The sequence below is a fragment of the Drosophila bipectinata genome, chromosome 2L, assembly GCF_030179905.1.
Source record: "Drosophila bipectinata strain 14024-0381.07 chromosome 2L, DbipHiC1v2, whole genome shotgun sequence".
NCBI lineage: Eukaryota > Metazoa > Arthropoda > Insecta > Diptera > Drosophilidae > Drosophila > Drosophila bipectinata.
In genome coordinates this window covers 10,500,017-10,525,520 of record NC_091736.1, presented here as the reverse complement: position 1 = coordinate 10,525,520, position 25,504 = coordinate 10,500,017, and the positions used below count along the sequence as shown (strand labels likewise).

Below are 25,504 nucleotides of genomic sequence, written 5' to 3'. Positions count from 1 at the left end.
GGGATCCCTTGAAAATGCGGTTTTCCCCTCTAGGGCCCACAGGGATGTCTATATCTTCCCCAATTCTCATCCGATTCTCAAACGGAGTACCTTAAACGATTTCTGGATCGATTCGCCAGAATTCTGCATCAAAATCCTGAGACAAAATATTTTTTAGATTTTTTGTCCATTTTTCGTGATGAAAATCCTTGAAAATGAGGTTTTCCCCTATAGGGCCTACAGGGATGGCTATATCTTTCCCAATTCTCATCCGATTCTCAAGCGGAGTACCTTAAACGATTTCTGGATCGATTCGCTACCATTCTGCATCAAAATCCTGAGACAAAATATTTTTTAGATTTTTTGTCCATTTTTCGTGGGGGATCCCTTGAAAACTGGGTTTTCCCCTCTAGGGCCCACAGGGATGGCTATATCTTCCCCAATTCTCATCCGATTCTCAAGCGGAGTACCTTAAACGATTTCTGGATCGATTCGCCAGAATTCTGCATCAAAATCCTGAGACAAAATATTTTTTAGATTTTTTGTCCATTTTTCGTGATGAAAATCCTTGAAAATGGGGTTTTCCCCTAAAGGGCCCACAGGGATGGCTATATCTTCCTTAATTCTAATCCGATTCTGAAGCGGAGTACCTTAAACGATTTGTGGATCGATTCGCTACCATTCTGCATCCAAATCCTAAGTTAAATATTTTTTAGATTTTTTTAAAATTTTTTGTGATGGGATTCCTTGAAAACGGGGTTTTCCTCTATATGGTCCACAGTAGTGGCTATATCTTCACCTATTCTCATCCGATTCTCAAGCGGAGTACCTTTAACGATTTCTGGATTGATTCGCTACCATTCTGCATCAAAATCCTGAGACAAAATATTTTTTTGATTTTTTGTCCATTTTTCGTGATGGATCCCTTGAAAATGGGGTTTTCCCCTATAGGGCCCACAGTAGTGGCTATATCTTTACCAATTCTCATACGATTCTGAAGCGGAGTACCTTGGGTAATCCAAAATATTTTTTAGATTTCTTGTTCAATTTTTGTAAGGGCAAGGCCGACCAAAAGTGGGTAAGTTATGGATAAGAAGGGTATAGAAAAGGGCTCATTTTGCAAGAAGTAGAAGTATCTGCAGGACGTCCAACAAATCTGCATAATAAAACACTTTTTCATTTAACATTTAATGCGTATATATTTATTTAGCTCATTATACGATTTCACTAGAAAATGCACGTATGTAAATATATATTTAAATATATGTATGTATATGTATTATATAGTTATTTCCATTATCCGAATACTTTGGTAAGTTCTGTTGCTTGTTGGAACTTATTTCGCTAGTTTGTTAATATTACAATAGGAATAATTAAATTATCAAACAATTCATTAGCCATTTGGAGCCATTACGGAGAAGACACAAAGTTAGCAGATTTGATCTAATAAAGTAACTGGTTCAGGTTGCACTCTATAGCCTACTGACATGAAATCAAATCGAGGTTTCACAATATTATTCTGGTAGTCTGGCAAATGATAGTCAAATATGGTTATAAACTAATTACAAAACTATCGCGGGCATGCTGCCACAAATGTGTACCATATATTACTGAAATCAAGTATTCCAACATAAAAATCTAACAACAATTAATGGGGAATTGATGAACTTAGGTCTCTAAGCTTAGTCAATGAAATTAACAATTGATTTCGATTTCGGAACTGGAACTGGTCATTTAGCACAGAGTGTGTATAGTTCGGTTATCGGTTATGGATGGTGTGGTGTCGAGGAGTTCTGTGTGTTTATGTGGGAGCTGAAGTTATGGTGGTGGTGGGAGTGGTTGCTGGCATTTTGATCAACAAAATACGGTCCTAAAAAGGGAGAAGTACACATCCGTTAATAAAAAATGGTTGAGAATATGGAAGGGTTAACAGATGGTTAATAGTTTTTCCAATCAGCTTTCTGTTAGGTCTTGGATTTTGGATTTGGGATTACACATAGCCACCAATGTTATTTGCTTTTGTTTATTATTCTCATTTTTTTTCAAGGAGTTAGTCACATGCAGATTTTTTGGTTAAGCCGAGACGCAAACCATCATGCCCAAAATCGCGCTTTACCTGCCGCAAGATATTTTCAAATTCAATTTCAACGACAACATCAAAACAAGGAACACCAAACAAGTCTATGTAGGTTATGCATTACGATCTCTACGCCTACGCTGCTGTTTGTGTTATTCGAATATTTTCAATTCAATTCGTTATAAATTTTGTTTTCTTGTTAGCTTAGCTGTGCGTGTGGGTGACTGAGTTCTGAATTTTTGTTTCAGATTTCAAGGTTTTGGTTTTTTTTTGTGTGTTTGAACTTAAGCTGTACTTGAGTTATGGGAGGCGCCACTGATTGCATTGAACAAAGCCATGCTGTTGCGCTGGTTTATGCTGTCGGCATCATCGCCAAGCGGCTGGAAGGACTCGTCCTCGAGCAACTCACTGAGAGCCTGGCACAGCTTCTCGTAGTTCTCCTTGAGGACGTGGTGATATTCCTTTTGGTCCGCGCTGATGATCCGCTCGTTCAGAAACAGTGCCTTCTGACAGACCACTATGAAGTCACTGTAAGGATATAGAAAAATTAATACATTTTCTTTAAACAGAAGAATATCAATATATCTACCGGAACACATCCTTTAAATCACCCACGCGATCAATGGAAAAATTATTGACCACCTTGGCATCCAGAAAGGCATGGGCGTAGGCCAAAGGTCCTGCATTTACGGTCACAGCCACACTTCCTTGCAGACGGAGCTGCAACTTCTTCACATCGGCTGGCGGCAGAATGATCTCCTCCAGCTCTGAAACCTTGGATTGCATCTCATCGATGGCCACTTCGATGGGACTCAGTTCGATGATTTCACGGGATTTCACGGGTATGCGTTTGAGAACATAAGGGAACGAATATTGAGCTAAAAAAGGATTGGTTTTAAATTTATTAAATTTTTCAAAAAAATTATTTTGTTTTTAATAAAAAAAAACTCACTCTTGATGACTGTTTTACGTTTCCATTGCTCTTCCACAGTGCCACGGGCTGCTCCCGATTTGGTGAACGGTGTCTCATACATAAACGTGTCCACATCATGGTTTTGTTCGAATTCATTGAGTCGCTGATCGAGTTCGTCCTTGGAGAAGAAAGGAATGACATGGGTGACCTGAATGTAGGCCAATTTAGCATCCAGTTCATCCACTTTGACCTGGAAATTAGACAAAAATATAAGGAAATTATACAAGAATGTCTTTTAAATCAATTTCAGTTTTAATTTTTAAGTTTCGATAAAAAAGCACAAAAATAGGCTGAGATATAAACATTGAAATCAAGTATTCATACGAGAACATTTCATACTGGGACTTGTTGCCAGTTTCCAGAGTTTCGTCCACTTCCGACCCTCATCCGATTTAGTTCTTAACAATTTAAGAACTTTACTATATTCTAGTAAATTATTTGTTATTTTTTTACAAGAACCCTGACCCCCACCTCTTCGTTGACTAGAGCCGCAATAGTTTCCAAATTTTGTAATCGTTCGCGTTCACCCACTTGGCTCTCAAAGCCGCCGGAACCACCGTCAACTGTAACCAGCGCCTCCGCCAAGGATCTCAGAAGTTGTTCCAGTCGATCTCCTCAAAGGACAGGGCAGCATGGAGCAGCTGTTCGATTTCCAGGGACACCGAATGTCCCTGGGACTGCTCCAGAGCTCTGGACATATTATACTCAGTCCCAATCCCAGTCCGAGTCCCAGCCCAAATCCCAGTTCGTGTTCCGGGGAGTACTCCCTTAATCCGAATGCTGTGGAGTTTGTGCCGTCATACCGAATGACTGCCCACTACCCGGTGGGACCGGAGATAGTTCCAACGGAGACCAAGACGGAGGCCACATCGACCACCACACTGGTGCATCCTGTGGAGATTGTCGGAGATACAGTTGATCAAGTGGAGAACGGGTTCTATGTCCAGCGTCAGATCTTTGAGATTCTGAGCCAGCTGGGAGACGAACAGATGCCGCTGGAGAAGGTTGCGGTGGGTCTGCTGCCCGGTGGCCAGGGCCTGAGCATGAGATTCACCCCCAAGCAGGGTCAAGCAACTTTGGTGTCGTCTTTGGAGCCGAACGATGCTATGTTTCGCGAGAGTCACAGCCTTCATCTGGATGTGGGGGATCATCAGGGGGAAAACAGTCTGGCCAACCGACCGGAGAGCGTGCTGGTGGCCCAGTTCCTTATCCGGGTCAATGATTTACTGAACGAGAAGTACGAGTATGGCGGCGACAACTCCGTCTGCCCCAAGTGCGCTCTATGCTCCAATCGCAGCTACACGGAGCTGGAAATCGAGCAACAGATCGAGGGCATCAAAGCCTTCGAGAGCTTCTTCAATTTTACGGAAACCACTCGCTATCAGGATTTGGTTTCCCACAAGGCCTTCAAGGAGCTTTGCCACCGGCTCGGCTTGATTGTCAGCCGTGATCAGATACACATAAATCGGTCCAATGACGGAGGAATGGCAAACACTAATGCAACATCCGATATGGTAAACCCCAACACCACCTCTAACAGCACAACAAACGGGATGCCCCCGGCACCCATGCCCTCAGCACAGCCATCGGTTATAACCATAGGAAACATATCGATCACCACCAGTGGCGTGGAAACGGAAATGGAAATGGAGACAGATGTCGAGGCCTATGCCGGCGACGATGAGTCTCAATCGAATGGGGAGGAGGTAACTCCTAGGGGCAGTGGCTCCCACAACTCTCATAACTTGGAGTTCGTGCGAGGAAAACTATACAGATACGAAAATTCTGAAGGGTCACAGCTGGTAAACCAGCTCACAGAGGGCGATACCGACAAGGTGGACTCCACTATGGATATGGAAACAGACGCTCCACCCACCACGCCGGCCAAGTCCCTGACCACTACAAGTGCGACGAAAACTTTCCCCCGGCTCTACAAGTCGGCGAAGGCCAAGTGCTCGGCCCGAGGATCAGGCCAAAGCAGTCTCCAGAGCGGAGGGAGCACAGCACGCCGGACCATAGCACACAATCGGTCCGTGGTTTCGTCTGCCCTGACCTCTGGCTCAACGGGTGCTCAACGTGGGCGACCTCCGGTGTCCGGCAGCCATAACTCGACTACGGGCGCTGTCCGAAAACACCAGCCGGAGGCCACGTCCTGTCCGCCCGGAGCCGCTCGCAAGACGCACCACCAAAGGATGCCTCCAGCGACGGCACTGGCCTTTCAACAGGACGAGACCATGGCAGCCGCTGTGTCCGGTCGCTTGTCAAAGTCGGGAAGAGCAGGGACCTCTGTGCAGAAGCAAACTTCAAGCCATCTGTAAGTCATTGGAATCTATGATCTTAGAACTCTTTAGAATAATCCTCCCTACCTCCGAACAGCAAGACTAGCAAGGGAACAGGCGGTAGTCGACTGGGCGTTACCAGTTCGAAACAAACCCATGGAACTTCTCAACGAATGGTTCCCAGGAGCACCACTACATCGCTAATGCGACAAACTGAAGTTAAGCGGGTATGTTAAGCTATAACCCTATTCTTTAGGAATCTATTAAACCTATATATTACAGCGCATGAACTTGATGCGCGGCGACAGCGATTCGGATTTGCTCTTCAATGACTACCTATTCAAGTGATTTGCAGATTGCCATCGGTATCGATGGCATGCATGTGGTTTCGTTTCAGCTTTCAAATAGTAATTTTCACTAATCAAAATAAATCGGAAAACAAATTGTGTTGCTGAACTCGACCCTTTGTTTAATTCCCTAAGGGGATCCCTTACCGGAGATGAATCCATAATCATCTTCACCACATCGGCTCCAAACTTCTCCTTGTATTGTTTCGCCAAACGTTCGGATATCTCGCTGAGGGATGTGAGCTTGGGCTCCTTGTAGACATACTCGATGGCATGGTCTTCCTCAAAGTACATCTGAAATGAAAAAATTTTGATAAGCTGGGGGAAGACTGTAAGCTTGAGAGTTTCCATACCATTCCATAGAAGACCACTCTGTAGAAACGGCCCAGCATTCGTTTGCCAGAACGATTAACCTCGACGATTTTGTTGTAGGCCTGGGTGAGATGCTCATAGCAGTGAGCCAAGTCCACGAAGCTGCGATCCCTCTCATACATGGGGAGTATCAGCTTATAGAGCTCTCCCAGACATTCAAATCTTTCAGCACGATCCAGGAAATCGGCGCATTGCTTCAGCTGCTCCAGAAGCATTTGTTCCGTGTACTGGGAGTCCTGAGCACCAGCATCCAGCTTGAGACCTTGCTCGTCCAGCGGTATGTTGCGGGAGATTTTCCCAAAGGCTGTGGACGACCAACTGAGGCTGCAGCCGCCTTTCAATCGCAGGTACTCGCACATCAGGGCAGCTATGTGGAGATGGCAGCAGGCTGCCTCTGAGAGATTTCCATTCTGTTCGTGATTCCTGGCCATGGTCACCAGCCAGGTGTGTCGCAGCTCCGGCGTGGAGGCATAGGAATTGGCCAGGGAGTGCTGCAGCTCCAGCAGTCTCTCTGGGTCCATGTGATGGGCCTGCATCTGGGCCGTGGCCATCAGAACCGTGCGCACTCTTCGGGTGAGATCCTTCACCTCCATCGGGAAGCCAGTGCCCTTCATCGCCTTGTCGCTATTGGCATAGCTATTGATGATGGACAGGCTCTCCTGGAAGCGGGCATTGTTCAGGCCGATTACGTTGCCAATCATCTGGGAGACCGAGATTATCACCTGGAGGTGAACCCGCGTCAGTGCCTTGCGGCCACTGAACTCAAAGTTGCTGCGCATGAGGAGGTACAAAACGGCACAGGACTCGTGCCGGATCTCCACCAGGCGACTGTCGCAGGCTTTGAGGAGTTCGTACACCATCTGGCCGCACAACATGGCATTGCCCTTGAACAGGGCCACGGCGTAGTTGTTGATGAAAGCCCGCAAGGCGGCAAAGACGTGTTTGGAAAGCCTCTCCGACTGGCCCAACTGCAGGAATCTCAGATAAATCCGCGCCAGCTTTGGCAGGATCAGACTGTCGGCCAGGAGCTGCCTGAATTGCAGGACATACATGCCCAGACAATCCAGTATGATCATGCCCACCTCAGTGGCCAAGTTCGATTCGTAGAGAGCCAACTGAGTCCGGGCCAGAGTGTCCATATCCTCCAGCAGGTGCTCCCGGGTCTGGTTCAGGGTTCCGCTGTTCGGCTGCTGACTCTCCTGGCTGCCATTTTCCAGCCCTAAGGGTGGTTGTGTCCTTGCCGGAAGAGTATTGGCCTTGGCGGAGCGTCCCGACTTGGAATCCTGCGTGAATACCACGTTCTTCTTGCCCACGTACCGGAACTGCAAGAGACACAGGTCCAGAATGGAGAGGAACTGCAGGGTCTCCGATTCGTTGCAGTTCTGCCACCAGCCCACCATCTGATCCTGGGAGAGGTGCTTGATGATGAACAGGAAGCCCAGCAGGAGGTCCTTGCTCTCCGCGGAGCTAAACTTGTCACAGCGGGCCAGGATCTGGGCGTGGGTGACGCTAACCGAACGATTGTGTCCGTTTCGCAGAGCCACATCAGCGTCTCCGTTGGTATAGTTGCCAATGGTAGTGGTGTCCTGCGAGTGCTGAGGATTAAAAGGACATGAGTGAAACTCTGTTTACAAGAAAAATTCCAAGACTTACCCCCGAATCCGTGTTGGAGTTAAGGGACAGATTGGAGATGCCATTACTGATCGGCTGTCCGGCGATGGCCGCCAGGTAGTTGTGCTCCTTCATGTGCACCGAGGTGCGGTAGGGACTCGGCTGATCACAGTGCAGTGTTAGGCGATTCTTGGACCTCGGCGTGGAGGTCAGGGAACCGAATGTGGAGGAATCCTTGCTGAACACATAGCTGCTCGAGCAGCTCAGTCTCTTGGTGTACGACGCAGAATCCGCATAGACATGGCCATTGGGAGTGCAGGCCCCCGACTCGGACAGGTCATCGATGCGATGGATGTTGTCCATCACCACTCCCAGCCAGGGAATGTAGAGCAGAGCAATCCTGGAGAGCTGGCCCTTTTGTTGGTACCTGTTGTCCAGTTCGTGCTTCGCCAGCAGATCCTTAAAGATTCCCAGGGCATGTCGTCTCACCGGGCTCACTTCGTTGAGGCTGCTCTTCAGTTCCTGGAGCAGCAGCCCCGAGATGAAGTGCTGGCGACAAAACTGTTCCGACAGCGTGAAGTGTTGCATCATCTCCGGGGGTTTGTTCTTCGGATTTAGGACAAACGGCAGATTCAAGGGCACATAGTGCTCATGCTGGCATATTTCCTGCAGGAAGTTGAACTTGTACTCGTGGAGTATCCTGGGGTTTCCCGGCGAGAACTCGCCCATGTAGCAGCGTATCAACCGGAACACGAATCCTCTGTCCATGTAAGTCAGACACTGACGCACAAAGTGCGCCAGGGAGCGGTTGAGGATGTTGGTCTCCTCCGCCAGATCCTCGTAGCGTGTGGTGATATAGGACATCAGCACCCTGATGAGCTGCTCCACCCGATCGGCATAGTCCTTGGGGAAGCGTTCGTTTCGCAGCATTCGAATCCTGCCGGTGGCCAGCAGATGCTGGGCCATGCTCTTCACAATCAAATCGAAGAATATGGAGGAGTACCGCATGAACTTGTTGACTATCAGGAAGTCGGGGTTGCTGGGATTCAGGAGGTACGGCAGGTGTCTGCAGAGCTCTCCATGAACGGTCCTTTGCCTGGCCGTTTGCTGGCTGTAGTACGGGGCGTGGAACACAAACTTAACGTACGCGGCCAGGAGGTCGGGTCTCTTGGCCTGGTCACTGATCAGATGGATGATATTCGTCAGCAGCCGGATGACATTCAAGCCGATTTCCTCCGACTGTGTGTGAACCAGCAGGGTAAACAGCTCATTCAGCAATGTGGGTAAGTAGTTTATCAAGGACTTCATATCAATGGCATGGGCCGCTTTCAGAATCTTGCAGGTTTCCGTCTCTGCCGGCACAGCTCCGGTCTTGCCACCTTCCAGCAGTCTCTCGCAGTGGGCGAAGAAGTTGTGCAAGTGCTGATCCGCCGTCAAGACCGTGGAATCCAACCGCAGTGCCACCGTGTAGAGATTCCTCTGATTGTCAATCCATTGGATATCCGGGCCGCAATTCTGCTGAGAAATTGGAAGGGTTTGTAGGCAGCCAGGTGGTGGGTTGGGGATTGGGTTGGATTTGGTTTGATTTTTTTGTGTGGATTTGTGCAACAAGCATGCATTTCAGTGCGGAGAGGAGGAGACACAAGAAAGAAAGAGCACAGGTTAGTTGGCAAGCCATGGGATGGATGATCGAATGGGTGGTGAACGGGGTAGAGACATTACACGGAAAAAACACATCATGAGATGATGAATGGCCACTCAGCGAAGCTCACAACACCCCCAACTTACCCCCTTGCCCCATCCGAGGGGTTGAATGGAGAGATAGCCCACTGGCAGAGTGGCAGCCACCGGAAGCAGTTGCTCCTCCAGGCAGATCCTATTCTTCTGCAGCAGCGGCAACCAGGCATAGCCAATGGGTGTTTCAAAAGCTGCATGGGCATCGCGTTTCTTGCTGAGATTACAGGACACATGGTAGAAGGAGAAGAGCAGATGGTGCTCGGGAAACAGGCCCAGGGGAAGACGCAGTTTGATCTCCTCGTACCAGGTGGGTGTGACATTGTGATGCAGTACAGGGCAGGCTATTTGGGACACCAGCAAGTCCTGACCAGGACGTCCATAGATACACTGTCATGAAGAAAGATTGGTAAAGGGTTTTGTATGAAAAATGGTTTCTTGAAAGCCTCACCTTCAATGGTTTGCTGTATTCTCCATCGCCATCTCGTAGCTCCACCACCACAGTGATGTTTCTGGCCCTCGAGAACAGTTTCTGGCTATCGAACTGCAAGCTCAAAGGATACACATACAGGTGATTGCAGAAACTGGTGTAGGGATGAGCCTCCCGTTCGCTCTGGCTCTGGAACTCTGCCAACTCGATCGTGGGAGGATGCTTGGAGTTTGGATTGAACGTGGATAGCGGAGCCAGGGACTTGGTTAGGCCACAAGGTGTGATCTGGTCCAGGAACTGCATCTGCATCTTCAGGCTGCCCGGAATGATGGTCAGCTTGCTTAGTTTTTCCGGCTTGCGATAGTCCACCAGGAGCTTTAGGAGTTCTTCGTCCTTTAGCTTGGGCAGCTCCTGCCTGTAAATGGGACTGAACTCGAACTCCTTGTGGGGATCCACGTCCAGTTCGTGGCTGTACTGCTTGAACAAGGGACGGGCGGCCCAGGCGAAGGGCTGCCGGTAGTGTCCAATGTGCTGGGCACAGCTCTTGGCCGCCTTGTAGACCTTTTGGCCCAGCTTGGGATCCTTGCCGGCCTTCAGGTAGGGCTCCGCTGCCTGAGCTATGCCGCACTGCAGCAGTTTCTCGATCCTAACCACCAGATAGATATCCGCATGGGGAGCTGTCACCGAGAGGAGGCACTGCCTCAGTTGCTGGAACTGCTGGCGATTTGCGCGGAGCAACTCCGCAGAGACTCCATCGAAGAGGGAGTGTGGTGCCTGGCAGGCGGAGCTTCGTTCATCCCCCTCGGTGGACTTTCTAGGAACTCCACATCCGGCCACTGAGGCAGGAACTGGGCTATTGGGCAGCAGCTGAGCTGCCCACTGTTCGTTGACATTAAAGTAGAAGTTCTCACTGAGCTTGCGATTCGCTTTGGCATCGAACAGGGACAAACTGGTGATGTAGGGCTCCACTTGCTGTTCACTGGACATGGAGGACCCCTCGTCCTGGGGAACACATTGCATCCGGAAGCGCAGGTTATGGCAGGTCAACAGCAATCTAGTGCCAAAGTGCTCGCGGTACTGTTCCACGTTGTCACTGCCACTGGACTTGGCTGGGGACTGATAGCAGGCAAACAGACGGCGACGCTGCTCCCTCCTAGCCAGAGCTATGGAGTGATCTGTCTCGCGTCCATACTTCATCAGCTGGGGATGCAGCGACTGATCCAAGCCCTTTAAAGTGCCAAAGATAATGGGCTCGGCAGCTGGTGGCTGCAGCTGAGGACTGGGATTGGAGTTGGCCGACGGCTGACGCTCCAGCGAGGCATTACGCTTCTCCTCCTGGGCTCGATTTTGGGCCAACACAGAGGACAGCTTGCTTAGCCAGTCCTTGAAGTCCTGCTCATTTTCGGCGGCCAGGGTGAAGGATTTATGGCCAGCTGTCATGCGGAGTTCAAAGCAAAAGCGCCCGCGTTTGGGATTCTAAGGAAAGTAATGATTAGTTTTTGATTTCCTTGGGGATTAGGAAAGCACTCACCTGCACTACCTCTGTGCAGAAATCCATAACTATGGTTGCCTTGGCCTCGCCCTGCTTTTCGTCCTTGTGGAGCTCCAAGATGTATGTGCCGTCGATCTCCTGCCTCAAGTAGCAATAACGCCTTTTAAAGGACTTGTTGCCAATATTGGCAAACATGCGATCTGAGGCGGAGTCGGGTCCTTTTAAAAGGTAGCCCTGTTTGGTGATGGTGTCAGCCTGCGAGCGGGTCATTTGCTCATCAATGCGATCCTGATCGGCATCGATTTCGTAGACCTCCTCCAGCAGTTCTTCCGGGGGGGAAACACTATAAAATATCAACTATTATACCAATCGTTAGAGTACTAATAATAAACTACCAACCTGGGCAAATCATGACAATTACCACCGTAGGCATTGTATTTGTAATGAATCAAATGATTCTTGGCCCTATAGGTGTATAAGGCCTGTCGCGTGAACCGGGTGCACTCCGCCCTGGAGCCATGAGTATGTGCGCCATCCACCAAATCCTCGCCGTTCCCATCCGCATCCGCAAACTCATCCACCTCCTCCGGCTGGGCCAAGTGGGAGCGAATGGTCATCGAGGATAGAGCCGATTCGTAGGAGGAATCCTTGTGACTAGTCGATCCATTCGAGCACTGGGAGCTCTTCCGCGATAACTGGCCATGGCCATTCGAGTTGGTAAGACTACTTTGGCTGCTGCTGATCCCATTGCCATTGGTGGCCGAGCCATTCCCGTTGTGGAGACTTCCGTTGGATTGAATGCTGCCCTGCCGGCTCACCTGGCTGTGACCATTGCCATTTCCATTGCCAATTATGGGAGGACCGTGGAGGGGACACACGATCGCCTCGTTGGGAGGCTCGAATCTGTCGGCCACTGTTTTGGCGTTGGAACGCTGTTTCCGGGGCATGATGATTTCCTGAAAGACAAGCAGGGTAAGTCTAGACTCTGGACCTTTGAAAACATAATAATAGTATAAGGTTCAATGCCCAATATAAAATTTAATTAATTTATAGTCTGACGTACTGCCATAAATTCTCACAACACAATGGCCTGAAAAAATTCCCAGAAACCAAAGTTTATTTATCTTTTCTACATTATTAGCCAAAAATTTGTTTTATTTTCTTCTGAGAATCCCAACGTATGATTGTTTATTTGTTTTAATATTGTGTTATAAGTAAATACTCACCGAAACATCATCAGCCGGATAGATGAGCAGCTCCCTCTGCGGATCATTCTGTATAACAGTTTTATTTTTGGCTATAAAGGCTTCGAAGTCGATCGGCTCCACCACCAGAGGCTTATTCTGCAATTCAAAAAAGATTTTCGAGGATGAGTTTTTATTTTCCTGAATTTCATTTGCTAATTTATGCGTGCCACTTGTAAAAACAGACCAGAGATCTATAAATAGTAGACCCAGAATATAATTCCCAAATGTTATCCATTCCCGAATGCAGGCGGATTTTGAGAGATTTATCGGAACTACGCACGCCATAAATTTATGACCACTTTGTGATGGCTGCTGCTGTCTAACATGCACACTGGTTCACTCACCCCTCTCTCATTTTCACACCACTCACAAGATGGGGGGACCTTGACCGCATTACACAACGGATGCCATTCTGTAACGATGTGTTCCATGTCTGCGGCTCGGCATAAACAAATTTCGTTTAAACTTTAAACAATTTCTAACATTTTGCGGATATTTTTGGAATTTGCTTTTTGCGTCTTGGGATTTTTGCCAATTTATTTGAAGTTATAGAACTGGGAGAGGAGGTATATGACCCAACCTGTGACCCAACCCTTTCTCTTCGTGACACAACCTGTGCGGGCCAAAGTGCCACTTCCGTTTGGGGTCAACTGCCGGATATGTGCTGTCATTTTATTGCCTTCTCGAAACTTGAGGTGTGTTTCTTTTTCTGTTTTCTGTTTTGGCCAGGAAGCGACAGGTCAATTTAGGCCATGGGAATGACTTAACAACTGCGCATATAGCAAGGACATTAGAAAAAGGATTGTCATAGGTTGCGGTTATAAAGTTTAGGGATTTTAATTAAGAGAAAAGGGCTATCCTGGGAATATTCTTAAAAAATACCTAAGAATATAACCAATCCCTCTTAAGACTGTTTAAAAAAACCTCTGCTAATCAATTCCAAATGCGTCTGAGGCCAAACCTTGGCTTTGGCCCTATTACAAGCCTATGTATATGCATTTCGTGCTCCACCACGCCCACAGAATTTAGCCCCTCCCATGTCTTGCCACCATTTTCAAGCTGCAATGTCAATGCACTTTTGCCCACTTAGCCTGGCGGGCGTTAGCCACTTTTGGGTTGGAGCTTGGGGGAAAGCATTTTTCATTGTGGGCTCAGGTTCGGGCCTTTTTCCAACAACAGCCTCTTGGCACGCACTGCATGCAAATTGGCAGACGACGCCGATGCCGCTTTGGTTGCGTAATTAAAAACCGGCGACAGCAATTTTAAACCACAAACTACACAAGTGCATGGGCATTACGCAAAAAAAGGTAAAAGCCATCACCCATCAACCCATCAGCCATCAATTCAATTACCAATTGGGCAGCTCAGCCACAGACCCGAGAAAGTTGGGCAAACATATTTTTTGGGTGGATTGTTGGGGTGTCGTGGCCAAAATGCTAAAAAAAAATGCAAACAATAAAGAAAATTATGGTGGTCGGTATTCGAAGACACGCAAATTCGCGGTGAAAGATTTCATCAATCTCCTCGACCACCAACTGGTCCAGCAAGGCGTGAAGACCTCAGAGATGCATCAGAGATCCACAGCAATCAGTGACCATGATCGCGAGCCACCGAATTCATCAGCATCATCTGGAGGAGTAGTAATGCCGAAGTCCAATATAATGTTAGCGGTTTGAGGCGCCAAGGCAGGCCAATCGTGACGATTTATGCATATTTGAGAGAAACAAGTCGGCCGGGCCTCAAGTGGCTACAGTGGCTACATCGTGGCAGAGTACCCCTTCAAACGATGCCCCTGGTCTTCAAAGTCCCCCCCATCTAAATAAGGCTTGACTTTCATTGATTTTGCCAGAGCAATTGGCCCTGGCATGTCTTGAATGTCACTTGAGTTGGAGACCTCCTCGCTTATCAATTGAAATTGCAACAATGCGGCAGATGCCTTGGCATGAAGATATATCCGTATATACCCTACCATATATAGACTGAAAGGGTGTCGGCTCATTTGGATTTCACTTTGAAGTGGAAACCATTGAAGTAGTCTGCCGTCCTGCATTCCTCCCCCTATATTCTAATAGAAGCTACTGCTCTTCCTGATTTGCATTTGGCGTTCATGGAAAAATTGTGACTAAATTTAGCTGGGTTATTGCATATGATTTGTGGCTGTCTGGGTCTGGTGAACTTCTGACCCGCACGAAAATAGTGTTTTTAAAAGCTTTTCGATTGCTTAAGTGCCAGAGGAAGTCAAAACAAATCGAGGTTGTTTTTATGGTAATTTTCTATTTGAAATTCTAAACGAAAAGCTCTAAAAATATTGTACATGCCTTGACTTTTCAAATATTTATTCAATAAAATATAACTCATTACAAACTAGTTATTGTGCTTTGACTTTAGGGGGTCTTTAAATCATTTTTTCAATCTATTCAATATTTCCAGGGTCTATCCCTTTTGAAGCTTAAATATTTGCGTTTGTAAATAAACAAACAAAATAATAAGTAGGACGCAGAGTACACAACTATTAAAGTTTGTTTATTTGCAGTGTATGGTCACTGGGAAGAACTGGCAGCTGGCATACGTCTCTGGCATAGGAATCTGAAATATGAATTCCATAAATTTATGCCAATGCATGGATTTCCTGTTCCGAGCCTAACCCCTTGGCCCAACCCCTTCTCCCTCATTGCAGTAATAAAATGCATGAAGAGCATTGCACTGATAAAATTCATAAACACATATTTACTTACAATTTATATAAAATTTTGAAGGCAAAGTTTCTTTATCAGGCAGAGGAGAGGTTTGGCCAGTCATGGGATTTGCAACTTGGGAACTGGTTTCAGCCCAGAAAAAGACATTTGTTTTTGGTCATCTTCGGCGGGCCTGACTGTTGTTCAGTTCGTCGAACTCAAAAACACGTATAAATAAATTAAAAAAGTTGAGCGAATAGCCGATATGTGTGCAAGTACAAGCTGCCACCTAAATGGGTGGCGGCTAGTCAGCGGGTTTTCCCTCCCCATTCCAGACATTCCTCGCAAACGTGTTGCAAAAAAATAAAAATAAATCAAAACCTAATAATACAACCTAAAAGTAAAGAAATTTCTCGCATTTAGTTATACAACTTAATAATTTATGACCGGGGCAAGAGGTGAACTTTCTAAGCAACCGATTCTATTCAAATGTGGACAAGCCACAGGTTTCACCCAGTTTCCAGTCCGATTCGTAGGCAAATTTTCAAACAGCGGACAAATGAGGAAGCTCATCATTAAATGCGTTCAATTCAAAGTAAATACTTTGGCAGCGGCATTCATTAGATGGCTTTTTGTTGTCTCCATTCGAGCCACAATGAGGGAGAAATGTCGGACTGCATAAGCATTTAAATCATACAAAATGTCCCCATAATGCGAGCACAATTATACCATAACTATAGAGTATTCATAACTAATCGCTCGTCGATCCAGGGTTATGCAAGCCATGGATGGTGATGACGGCTCATTGTTGTTTAGACCCGTTTAAATAAGTCTCAGTTCAGGGTGGGTAAAAGTTCCGCAACACTTTCATATGTTGCACAATTTTCCATAAAATAAATTATTAAATATTAAAATTAATGCTGGATATACTCTATTTGTCTCTGAGTTTAGTTTCAAGTACTTGGCTAATTATTTAAATGCCCCATTTGTTGGCTTAATGCGGTGGCAGGTGGGAAGCCCTTAATGGTTTTAACCTTCCAAGGTCAACAGCCAACTGGTTTCCACACTGCAGTGAGTACTCTTGTTAGCCAACTCGACCAGAAGTACAAGAATAACCAGAAGCAACCTTGAGGACAAACAAAAACTGAATGGGGAAACCGGCAGAGAAAAATAATTGCCCTAAAAGCTGGAAAAGCAAGTGCAACCAAGGCAGAAAAAGGTGGAAAATCAGAGGAAAAACAAAGCCAGACAAAGCCACAAAAAAGTTCCCACGCAGAAGGAAAAAAATATAGAGAAATAATTATATAGGAAGCTCATCTAGTTCTTGGTCATGTCTCGTATAATTACCAATCGAATTGCGTTGAAAGAAAGTAAAGTAAAAGAAAAGAAAAGCGCGCACACACTCTTTTATTTTTTTTGAGAAGACTGGCAAACAATCAAAAGACACGCCAATGGCAAACATTTGCTAAAAGAATTATTGGAAACTTGTAGACGGGGATGTATAATTGCCTCAAGACTAGCCCCGATATTTTCTCATTTAGAGATGCTTCTTTGAGTGGCGCTGGAAAGTTGACAGTTTCAGTGCAGTTTTCAGTGGAAAATTGGGTGCCTGAGCACCGAAGAAGCTCTGAAGACGGGTTGAATTCTGCCATGTGTGGCCGTGGCAACTTTCTAAAAAGTACTTAGCACTTTCAATTACAAATTGTACAATACATGGTGTCTTGCAAGAAAGACACCAACCAACCAGCAGCAAGCACCAGCAGCCACTATAATAATACCAGAATCTGGCAAACTAATTACATTTACGGCCATTGCAATAAAGCTGCCCGGTTTCCATTGTGTGTGCATTGGGAGAGTGTGAAATATGTGTTAATTACACAGCGGCAGCATCACCGAATGGTCATCGTTAAAATCAAGTATCTCTTCTCCCATTAATTGCTCAATTGTCGGCAGATCTATGAGAAATCAACGGGGTCGACAAACCCGCTTTTTGTTGGCCAAAAAGTGAAGTGCCACCAAGCGCCACACCCATTTCATAATCTTCGGCCTGACATTTGAATCGAAAGTGTGGGCCCGGGCTGGCAAACAAGTTTCCTACCAAAGAACTTTAAAATCTTTGAAATAAATTGCATGCAATGGTTCAAAATAAAGGTTATTTTCATTTAACAAAAGTCAAATGTCTTGGATTAAGTTTTGTATAAATGGTATCTATACAAGCCATGATCTCTTGACACACTCATCATTCCTTGGAACTCATCAAACCATCTTGGTCGTGGCCAAAACATTGCTAGCTACTAGTCTTTTTATTTCTTGAGGCTCAGCATTTCGTGATGTCCCCATTCGAGGGCAGTAGCAATGATGCCCAAATCCCAACTTTCATTCTGGGGAAAAAACAAAAGGCCAGCGCTTACAAAAGTTGCACAAAACAAAGAATAATTCATCATACATGCAGAAGTCGAGGCAAATAAAGGTTACTGACATGTCAAATGAATGTTTTTGTCTATGTAGCGATATGTATAGCCTTTTTACCCATTTACGAAACGGGAATGAAGTACAGTGGAGCTGACAGTGAGACAGACAAGCCGACAGATAGACTCCAACTTTCGCAACTTGCTGGATATTTGCTCAGAACTTCAAATACAAAGCTCGTACTGTGTGATTGCCAAACGGAAGCGAGTTTAGTTAGTTTGGTTGTTGGGACTTGTTTTGTTTTTTAAATTTTTTTGCATTTGCTAACTGTGTCAGCTTTGGGAAGTGTTAACAAGTGCGGCACGCCCCCGCAACTCCCTTCTCCAAGGGCCGCTTTTCAGCGATTCTGGCCAAAAGTGAATGACATTTCCATAGAATTTGCATGCCTTATTGTTCATGTTAGGAATGATGAAAGAATCAATCATGTCTACTGTACTCGGAGAAATTTCTTTAAAATTTTAAACAATATATATATTTTTTAGGCAAATATTTATTTTTTATAAAAAGCAATGTGGCATTTGTCTTTGTGATAATTCAAACCTATGAAAATTTCCCTACATATATGGAAGATCCCACATCTGATGAGTACAGTGCGGATGGTAAGGGTAGGTCCAATGTACAAATGATTTTGCTGTAAACAAGCTGAACCCAGCAAACAAAGTGGGAAGCGTTGACTCCGGGAGTGGGCGGGACCCCTCAGAGATCCCCAACAATTGGTTTGTTTTCATTATGCAATAGAGCAAAGTGCAATAGCACCAACTCTCCAACAGTCGCAGAAACAATTGTCAACAATAATTGTTGGAAATAAAAAAGCAAAAAGTTGGTTAGTAAAGCTTTGTATTCAAAATCGTTGTAGGTGTACAGACATGGAGGCGGGTTTTAAATATAGACTCTCAATTATTTGATGATTTCATGGAATAATTTTGTTTTCATTTTTCAGTTACTATAGAAACTGATAGCTATAGTGTATTAACATAAGATAAACCATCTTATCTCTTATATCAGAGATTATCTGTTTAGACTTTGATAAAGTTTAAAATTCTTACTACAAATATATGTAAGAAATACCTATAACACTATCATAAGCTTGTCCAAACTTTCGTTGTAGAAAGAGAAAATGTAGAGGGCTCTAATACAAAAGACCCTTTACACAAACATTTGACAAACATTCAAAGATCCAACTTCCCTTTTTTTATATGGTATGTATGATTGTTAAGCTTACACCGAAACCAAAACTGAAAATCTCTTCAATGCTTTACACCTTTCACTTTACCTGTCCAGAGTTTCTCTTACGTATTTCACAAACCATCCATGATCAGTACTCGATTTGGCATTTAGTTTTCTGTTCTTTTGGCAAAATACCTTTCCAATCGTTTGCCATTTATTTCATTCACAGCTTTTTGTACTTTTTGTGTTCAGTTTGTAATTTATCAGTGCATAAAAATCTGCAGCTTCAACTGGTAGATTAAAATGCCATCAATTGGCCAGGAATTGAGGTTGTTTATTTTGGTCATGATTTCAGCACAGCTCTGGCCATAAATAAAATACTGCGAAATTCTCGGTTTATCACATAATTGAGAACAATAAAATAGACGAATTTAAACATAGCCACCGGCACAATGATTTATACCGGTAGAACTTAATTTATTTATTTATTTTGAGGGTTGTGGGTTTGCCGGGCAAACGAGAACGAATTTTAAACAATTTAATTTAATGAATCTACCAAGCGTAAAAAAAATTGAAAGTGTATACTAGATACCCATAGGTTTCCCCTACAGTTAGACTAGAATTATTAAAGCTATGGCTTAAATTATAGCTCTTATCGATGGTAATTTGCAACTCATTGGCAGAGAAATGCATATGGGGAGTGACGTCCATGAGTCAAGCTTCACATAGAAGTGTTCAGCCATTTGGTTGATTGCACCTGCCGATCGGAGGGAAAACTGGAAAATGCGACTCATTCTCACTAGGGGACCAGTTTGATGGCTTGACGTTAGTTTTTTGATGTAGAGGTTCGTGATCGGCTATCGGTGTTTGGTGTTCAGTTTCAGGTACCAGCTACAGGTAGGAGGTACAGGTTTTGGTTCTGGTAGCAGCACGATTTCAATGTCAATATTTACACGACTGTCGCACCAATAAACATAAAAAGTTAGCATCATCGTCGCCGTTCATTGCGTTTTTAATTGCTTGGCGAGCAGAGCCTCTTCCTAGTTAGTCCGGTCGAGAAAATGTGCATAAAAGAAAGTTTATCTTAAAAAAAAAATCAAATTAAAATCCTCATGACATATTAAAATTAATATCATGTTGTAGAACAGGCCTCCCAAAAAAGGAGCCCCAAGGAGATGAGAGGAAAAGTGGGGGAAAGCCAAGCCAGTCAAGGTCAGATCAAGGAATCGATAAAAGTTTGTCGCTGCCTGACTCGGAAAATGGAAGAAAATCAAGGAGGACACATTGAGGTCACCGGCCAAAGTTATTGTTGTGTCACGCATATAACAAGTTACTGACATTGCTCCAGATATTATAACTATTTTTTTTTATTATTTCCCAGTCTTGATAATAGAACCAACCAACTTAAATTATTAATAATTTTGAAAATAATATTATTTGTAATATTTTATTACCGCAATGGAGACACTGCGCTGCGAACGACTAGAACAGTTCATCTAAAATGACACAAAAAGAGAGCAGGGAAATGTTTGGGTCAGTTTCAGAAGCTCTGTTATTAATAGCCAAAGGTTGATCGGATGTGAGATATGGTTAGATGACCATGATATGTGAAGCACGCCGAACAAACAGGATCGGAACAGAACAGCCCAGACAGTCTCGTGTCAACTGGGAGGGAAAAGCTCAAACAGAAAACAAAAGTCGGGAACGGGAACTACGATACTTCCGGCGGGGAGTGGGTTGGAAAAAATAATACTATGACCGAGACACAATATAGAAATGGAAGCACGGAGCACGGAAAATAAACAAAAAAAAGGGGGGATGCGCAAAAAGAGCAGGCCGAAACACATAAAAAAGCGCAACAAATAAAACAAAGCCATCAAAACAAATCACATTGAGGTAAGAATTAATTAAAAGGTTCGAATAGATGATGCTGTGGAATGGAGTTTTATTAAAAAAAAAATAACAATAGAGAAATGCAAATATTTTAATAAATTCTAATGCAAATTAATGAATATATATAATAATATTATATAAACAAATCTATACATTTGAAAGTGTCTATAAGCCACTTTCTTTTTGCTGGGATGATACATGTATTGACATTTAAATAAACTAAATTTCACCAATATTAACCACCTGTCTTCTACAAAAAATATTTATAAATTACAGGGTGAGGTCTGTAGAAAAAGCACTTGAGCCATGACCATTTAACCAACTCCATTTCCTACTTCACCCCCTTTTGGAAGTCTCCACGTGAAGCTTTCAAAAGCAATAAAAATGACATTAATTAGAGGAAATACCCCAAAAGTTTCAGGGCTATGACACATTAAATAAAAATTATAAACCATTAGACAAAATGCTTATTTGTAAGGTATACCTAATCTAATTAATCAAGCAATTAAAGTTCAACAAAATTGGGTCTATGGACTCCAACAGAGATTTTGACACATCTCTACTACAGTTTATTTTATTGTCTGATCGGAATCTGGGTTTATATTGCGACTTATAAGGAACCTTATGTACAAATAGGTACATAGAAGCTCAACATAATTGAAAGATGAGGTCACGGCTTAAAAGGTAGAAGCTGCCTTGGAAATCTTGAATTGAACTGAGAATAAAAAAAGCAAATTCATTCTCATAAATCATCTGGAATTCACATTCAGGAAACTGTGTGAAAAAGTTTTCAGATGCAACGAAAATACTATAAAGCTACAAGTCAAGGTTGCATACTTTCCATAGCTTTATATTAATTAGTTATTTCAAGGGCCTTGAATACCAGTTAGTCAGAAATTAGTAACAACTTGCAGGTGAAGTTCCAGTCGCTCGTTTTATATATAATTTTATTGTATAATATATTGTTTCCTTAAATATTTTCTCTCGTAATCAAGTCACAATTCGCTGACGTTGAAAAATTCCATTTCAGCTTCTAGCCCAGGCCTCCCCTTTCTAGGTTCTTCCCTCAAGTCCCATGATTTCTTTTAATGCAAACCACACACTTAATATTTACTCGGATATCGGATAACCAGCTGAGGCACATGTGGTCGGCAACAAGTTAACAAGTATTTTAACAAACAAACCGAAAGGGACCGCTAGTCATAAAAATTAACAACAAATTATGATTGAGTAAGGGCTTTTGTCGTGAACTTTATGCTTTGACCCTATGAACTACATTAAAACATCGCGGTAACAACGAAATACTTAATTACAAACGTTGCAGAGGAGGAGAAATTTTGGACCGAGGCATATTAGTGGCATTTTGGATGTGCAAACCGCCATGACAACTGGATAGTGGAAGATGATGACCCACTGCAACCCACTCAACCGCCGAACCACTCTTCATTTTATTGCTTATTTATTTATCTAACTGTCTATATTTCTATCTATCTATCAACAGCTTATTATGGCTTGATTGCCTGTCTGCCGGCTGATTGCTGCTGTAAGTCAACAATTGCCTATCATTTTGGCTTCGACTCTCACTTTACGCACTAATTGAATTACGGAAGAAGTAGGTGGATTGGTGGTGGGCCAGTGGATAAAAAATCGGTGAAAGAGAAAGGGGGGTGATGCCTCAGTGGAGTGGGTGGTGCTGGTACCGAGAACCACACACTCTAATTGACATTGGAAGCATGGCTAATGTCTAATATGATTTTCGTTGGTCTGCAATAATGCAATTAGTGGGTTTCCATCAATGAAGGAAGATAGGGACTACAACAGGCCCCTAGAATACGTGGGTGCCCAAAAAAAAAAAAAAAAAAAAAAACCATAAGCCATGAAGTCACACTCTGAGCTCAGACTTGTTTCAAATGTTTACATATTTACAGAGGAACTTGTTTACAAAAAAAATATAATTTCTGAAAAGATAAAAAGTCTGAAAAACAACAACTGATAAACTGGGTAAAATGATGTACATTTTTCTGATAATATCCCACTACTCCAAACACTTCTAAAATATATCCAAAAACATTAAAATTTCAAAATAAATCTTTGACCCAAAAAACCAACTATGTATTTCTAAAATTTCTCATGTTTTAAAGGTAATAAAAATAATTTTACGACTGAAAGAAACAAGAAGAAATTCCCCTCTGAGGTCAAACTAATGGCTTGAATGGCCACCTTAGGGAATCAACACTGTGCTCTCACGTTCTGCGCCAAAACTCATTATCGTTCAACATGAATATAAACAAAAGTGGAAGCTGCGGTGGAATTTTTCAAGTCTCACGGCCTTGACAGATTCTTCTCTCTCTTGAGAATTCTTCTCGTTATCTCTCAGGAGAGGCTCCATCTCCATCTTCTCAACAACAACAACAAAAACATGGTAGAAACATAAGAACAAGTCTTCCCACTCCTAAAAATGTTTTATTTCTTATGCAACGCCTGACGAATGAAATACTTTTCCTTATAAAACATTATGATCTCAATGATGATATGTGCTAAGTGAAAAGAAAATATTATTAAAATTCAGAAAATGTTGGGTGTGTGCCAGGAAAATAGGAAGCATGTTTTATAAACAGATAAGGTCACTATTACAGTTTTTAAAGAATAAAAAGAAGATACAAATAATACAAAAATAATTAATACATAGTTGATATCTAGTATTTATATTTTGTTTTAAATTTTTTCTAATATATAAGTATTCTTTAAAAATGGTTCTAATATTTTAACGCCTATCGTATATTACTATATTTGTGTTGCAATGGGATATAATGTCTGTCTTGTAGAGTGGGAAATTCTTTTGAATGAAAAAATAGGAAAAAACTGACAACCATTAGCATTGAGACTAATACTATATAATTTGTATTTGTTTAATGCCTACACTTTTGATGTCAAAGGTAAACAAAACACAAAGGTGTCATGCAATGCTGGATGGGAGGCACACCCACATGAATACACAGACTTACGAAAATAACTGCAGTTCTGCTGGCAAACCAAAAATAAAAATTGTGAAAAAAGAAAAAGAAACACCCTCATGGGGTGGGGTGGAAAATGGAAACAACAACAACAACTTTTTTGTAAAAAAAACAGCATTTTTGTAAACTTACCAAAACAGCGCTCTCACGCACCAACTGGGACACGTTCTCTCGCATTTGCACCGCCGAGCCGAGCTTATTCAAGCCGCGTGTGAATTTTCGCTCCATCCTGTTTACTTGAAAGGGTCGCAAGGGGAAGGGTCAAACAAGTTGTTGTTTCTGTTGTTGTTGTTTTGGGTGTTCTTGTTTGTTGTTGTTGTGCAAAAACCGGCAGCACGTTATAAATATAGAGAGTAATAAAGGGAGAGAGAGAGAGGCGTACACACACACACACACACACACATCCAGACGCACAGGATGCGTCGCCGACTGCGCAGCCTGCGTCGCTGCCAGTGATGACTAAGAGACCTTATCCTTTTTTCATGAAATTATGTTCCACTTTGCATCAACTTTTCTATGACTTTTTATGAAATACTTTTAATAAAAACACAATTAGGTGAGGTACTGAAGGATCTTTCATCATTTCGTTATACAGAGAACACCACCACACGCCCTTTTCTGCCGGGGGGCGAAGGCGTTTTGCACAAACACACACTTTCTTTTGTATATATTTTTTTTCTTGGCCTCTTTGCAGCGTTTTTTAGCATCCAAATAATATAAACAATATATTTTAATGAGTTAAACACAGCTGTTTACACTTTTCTCTTTGGGTCTGCTGCAGTATCTGCGTAGGTTTCGATATTATATATAATTTATGTGCGTATTTTTTGCGCAATTCCTTTGGCCAAAATTCCTTAATATTTGCAAGCACTTTCACATCAAAACATCCATGCTACAAATGTCATTTCGTTGTGAACTTCGACCCACAATTTCATTCAATCGTTAATGGTCGTTGATGTTTTTGTATCAAAACGCCCGGCAAAGAAATGAAGCGCGAGGCGCGAAAAACGAAAACGATACGTCCGCGGACCTGCGTCCGCACAGGTGAGAAGTTTATTTTGCTTTGAGAGTTTGAAATTCCGACCCACTGTAGGATTAGTGTGGCTGTAACCGCCAAGTGTGCCCAACGCTGCGTTCGTCAGCTGTTTTCTTAGGTCTAGTTAGCGTCGTTGGGTAACAATGGAGCCTGGAACATGGAAGCAATATTTTTATTTTTGTTTAAAAAACTCTAAAATCCATTCAATTTGATAGAAATTATTTTTTAGGCCATGTGAATTAGTTTGTTTTTGTTTTCAGCTTCGAAAAGTATCAAAAGTTTAATAAATAGACCGCTATATTCAGGCTGGGTCCCAAGTCTTGAACCATATATGTATTTCTACATGATGTCAATCAAGCAGTGCTTTCCTATTTTATACACTGCTTTAACATGTTCACCAATAAATAGAGAATTGATTTAAAACAAAGTTAAATTATCATTTAAAATTGTTGTAAATTTTCTAAGATAATTAGGGAAGATATAGACATCGCTGTGGGCCCTATTGGAGAAAACCCCATTTTCAAGGGATCCCATCACGAAAAATGGGCAGAAAATCTAAAAAATATTTTGCCTCAGGATTTTGATGCAGAATGGTGGCGAATCGATCCAGAAACCGTTTAAAGTACTCCGCTTTAGAATAGGATGAGAATTGGGGAAGATATAGCCATCACGGTGGGCCCTATAGGGGAAAACGCCATTTTCAAGGATC

At 43.4% G+C, this 25,504-nt stretch overlaps 2 protein-coding genes across 6 annotated transcripts; one reads left to right on the top strand and one right to left on the bottom strand.

The window, feature by feature from the left end:
- Window positions 1–1,179: 1,179 nt before the first annotated feature.
- Window positions 1,180–24,633, bottom strand: Ziz (dedicator of cytokinesis protein Ziz). Of its 5 annotated transcripts, none has more exons than XR_011442225.1 (13): window positions 23,892–24,633; window positions 12,521–12,637; window positions 11,694–12,250; window positions 11,334–11,637; window positions 9,824–11,278; window positions 9,427–9,762; window positions 7,681–9,156; window positions 6,009–7,622; window positions 5,803–5,949; window positions 3,009–3,219; window positions 2,646–2,934; window positions 2,096–2,584; window positions 1,180–1,849 (listed from the first exon to the last, which is right to left on the bottom strand). XR_011442225.1 is itself a non-coding variant. In XM_070277831.1 (13 exons), exons 1-13 carry the CDS (start codon window positions 23,985–23,987, stop codon window positions 1,746–1,748), a joined length of 6,939 nt encoding a protein of 2,312 aa, XP_070133932.1. In that variant the 5' UTR covers window positions 23,988–24,633; the 3' UTR covers window positions 1,181–1,745. The 5 variants fall into 5 exon arrangements, 4 of the variants coding, with proteins under 4 accessions (XP_043068590.1, XP_070133932.1, XP_070133933.1 ...); XM_070277831.1 differs by having other exon boundaries at window positions 1,181–1,849; window positions 2,352–2,584; XM_070277832.1 differs by having other exon boundaries at window positions 1,181–1,849; window positions 2,466–2,584.
- Window positions 3,370–5,764, top strand: LOC108126842 (uncharacterized). Its single transcript, XM_017243575.3, has 3 exons — window positions 3,370–5,343; window positions 5,406–5,535; window positions 5,591–5,764. The coding sequence occupies exons 1-3, from the start codon at window positions 3,662–3,664 to the stop codon at window positions 5,654–5,656; spliced, it is 1,878 nt and encodes a 625-aa protein (XP_017099064.2). The 5' UTR covers window positions 3,370–3,661; the 3' UTR covers window positions 5,657–5,764.
- Window positions 24,634–25,504: the final 871 nt, after the last annotated feature.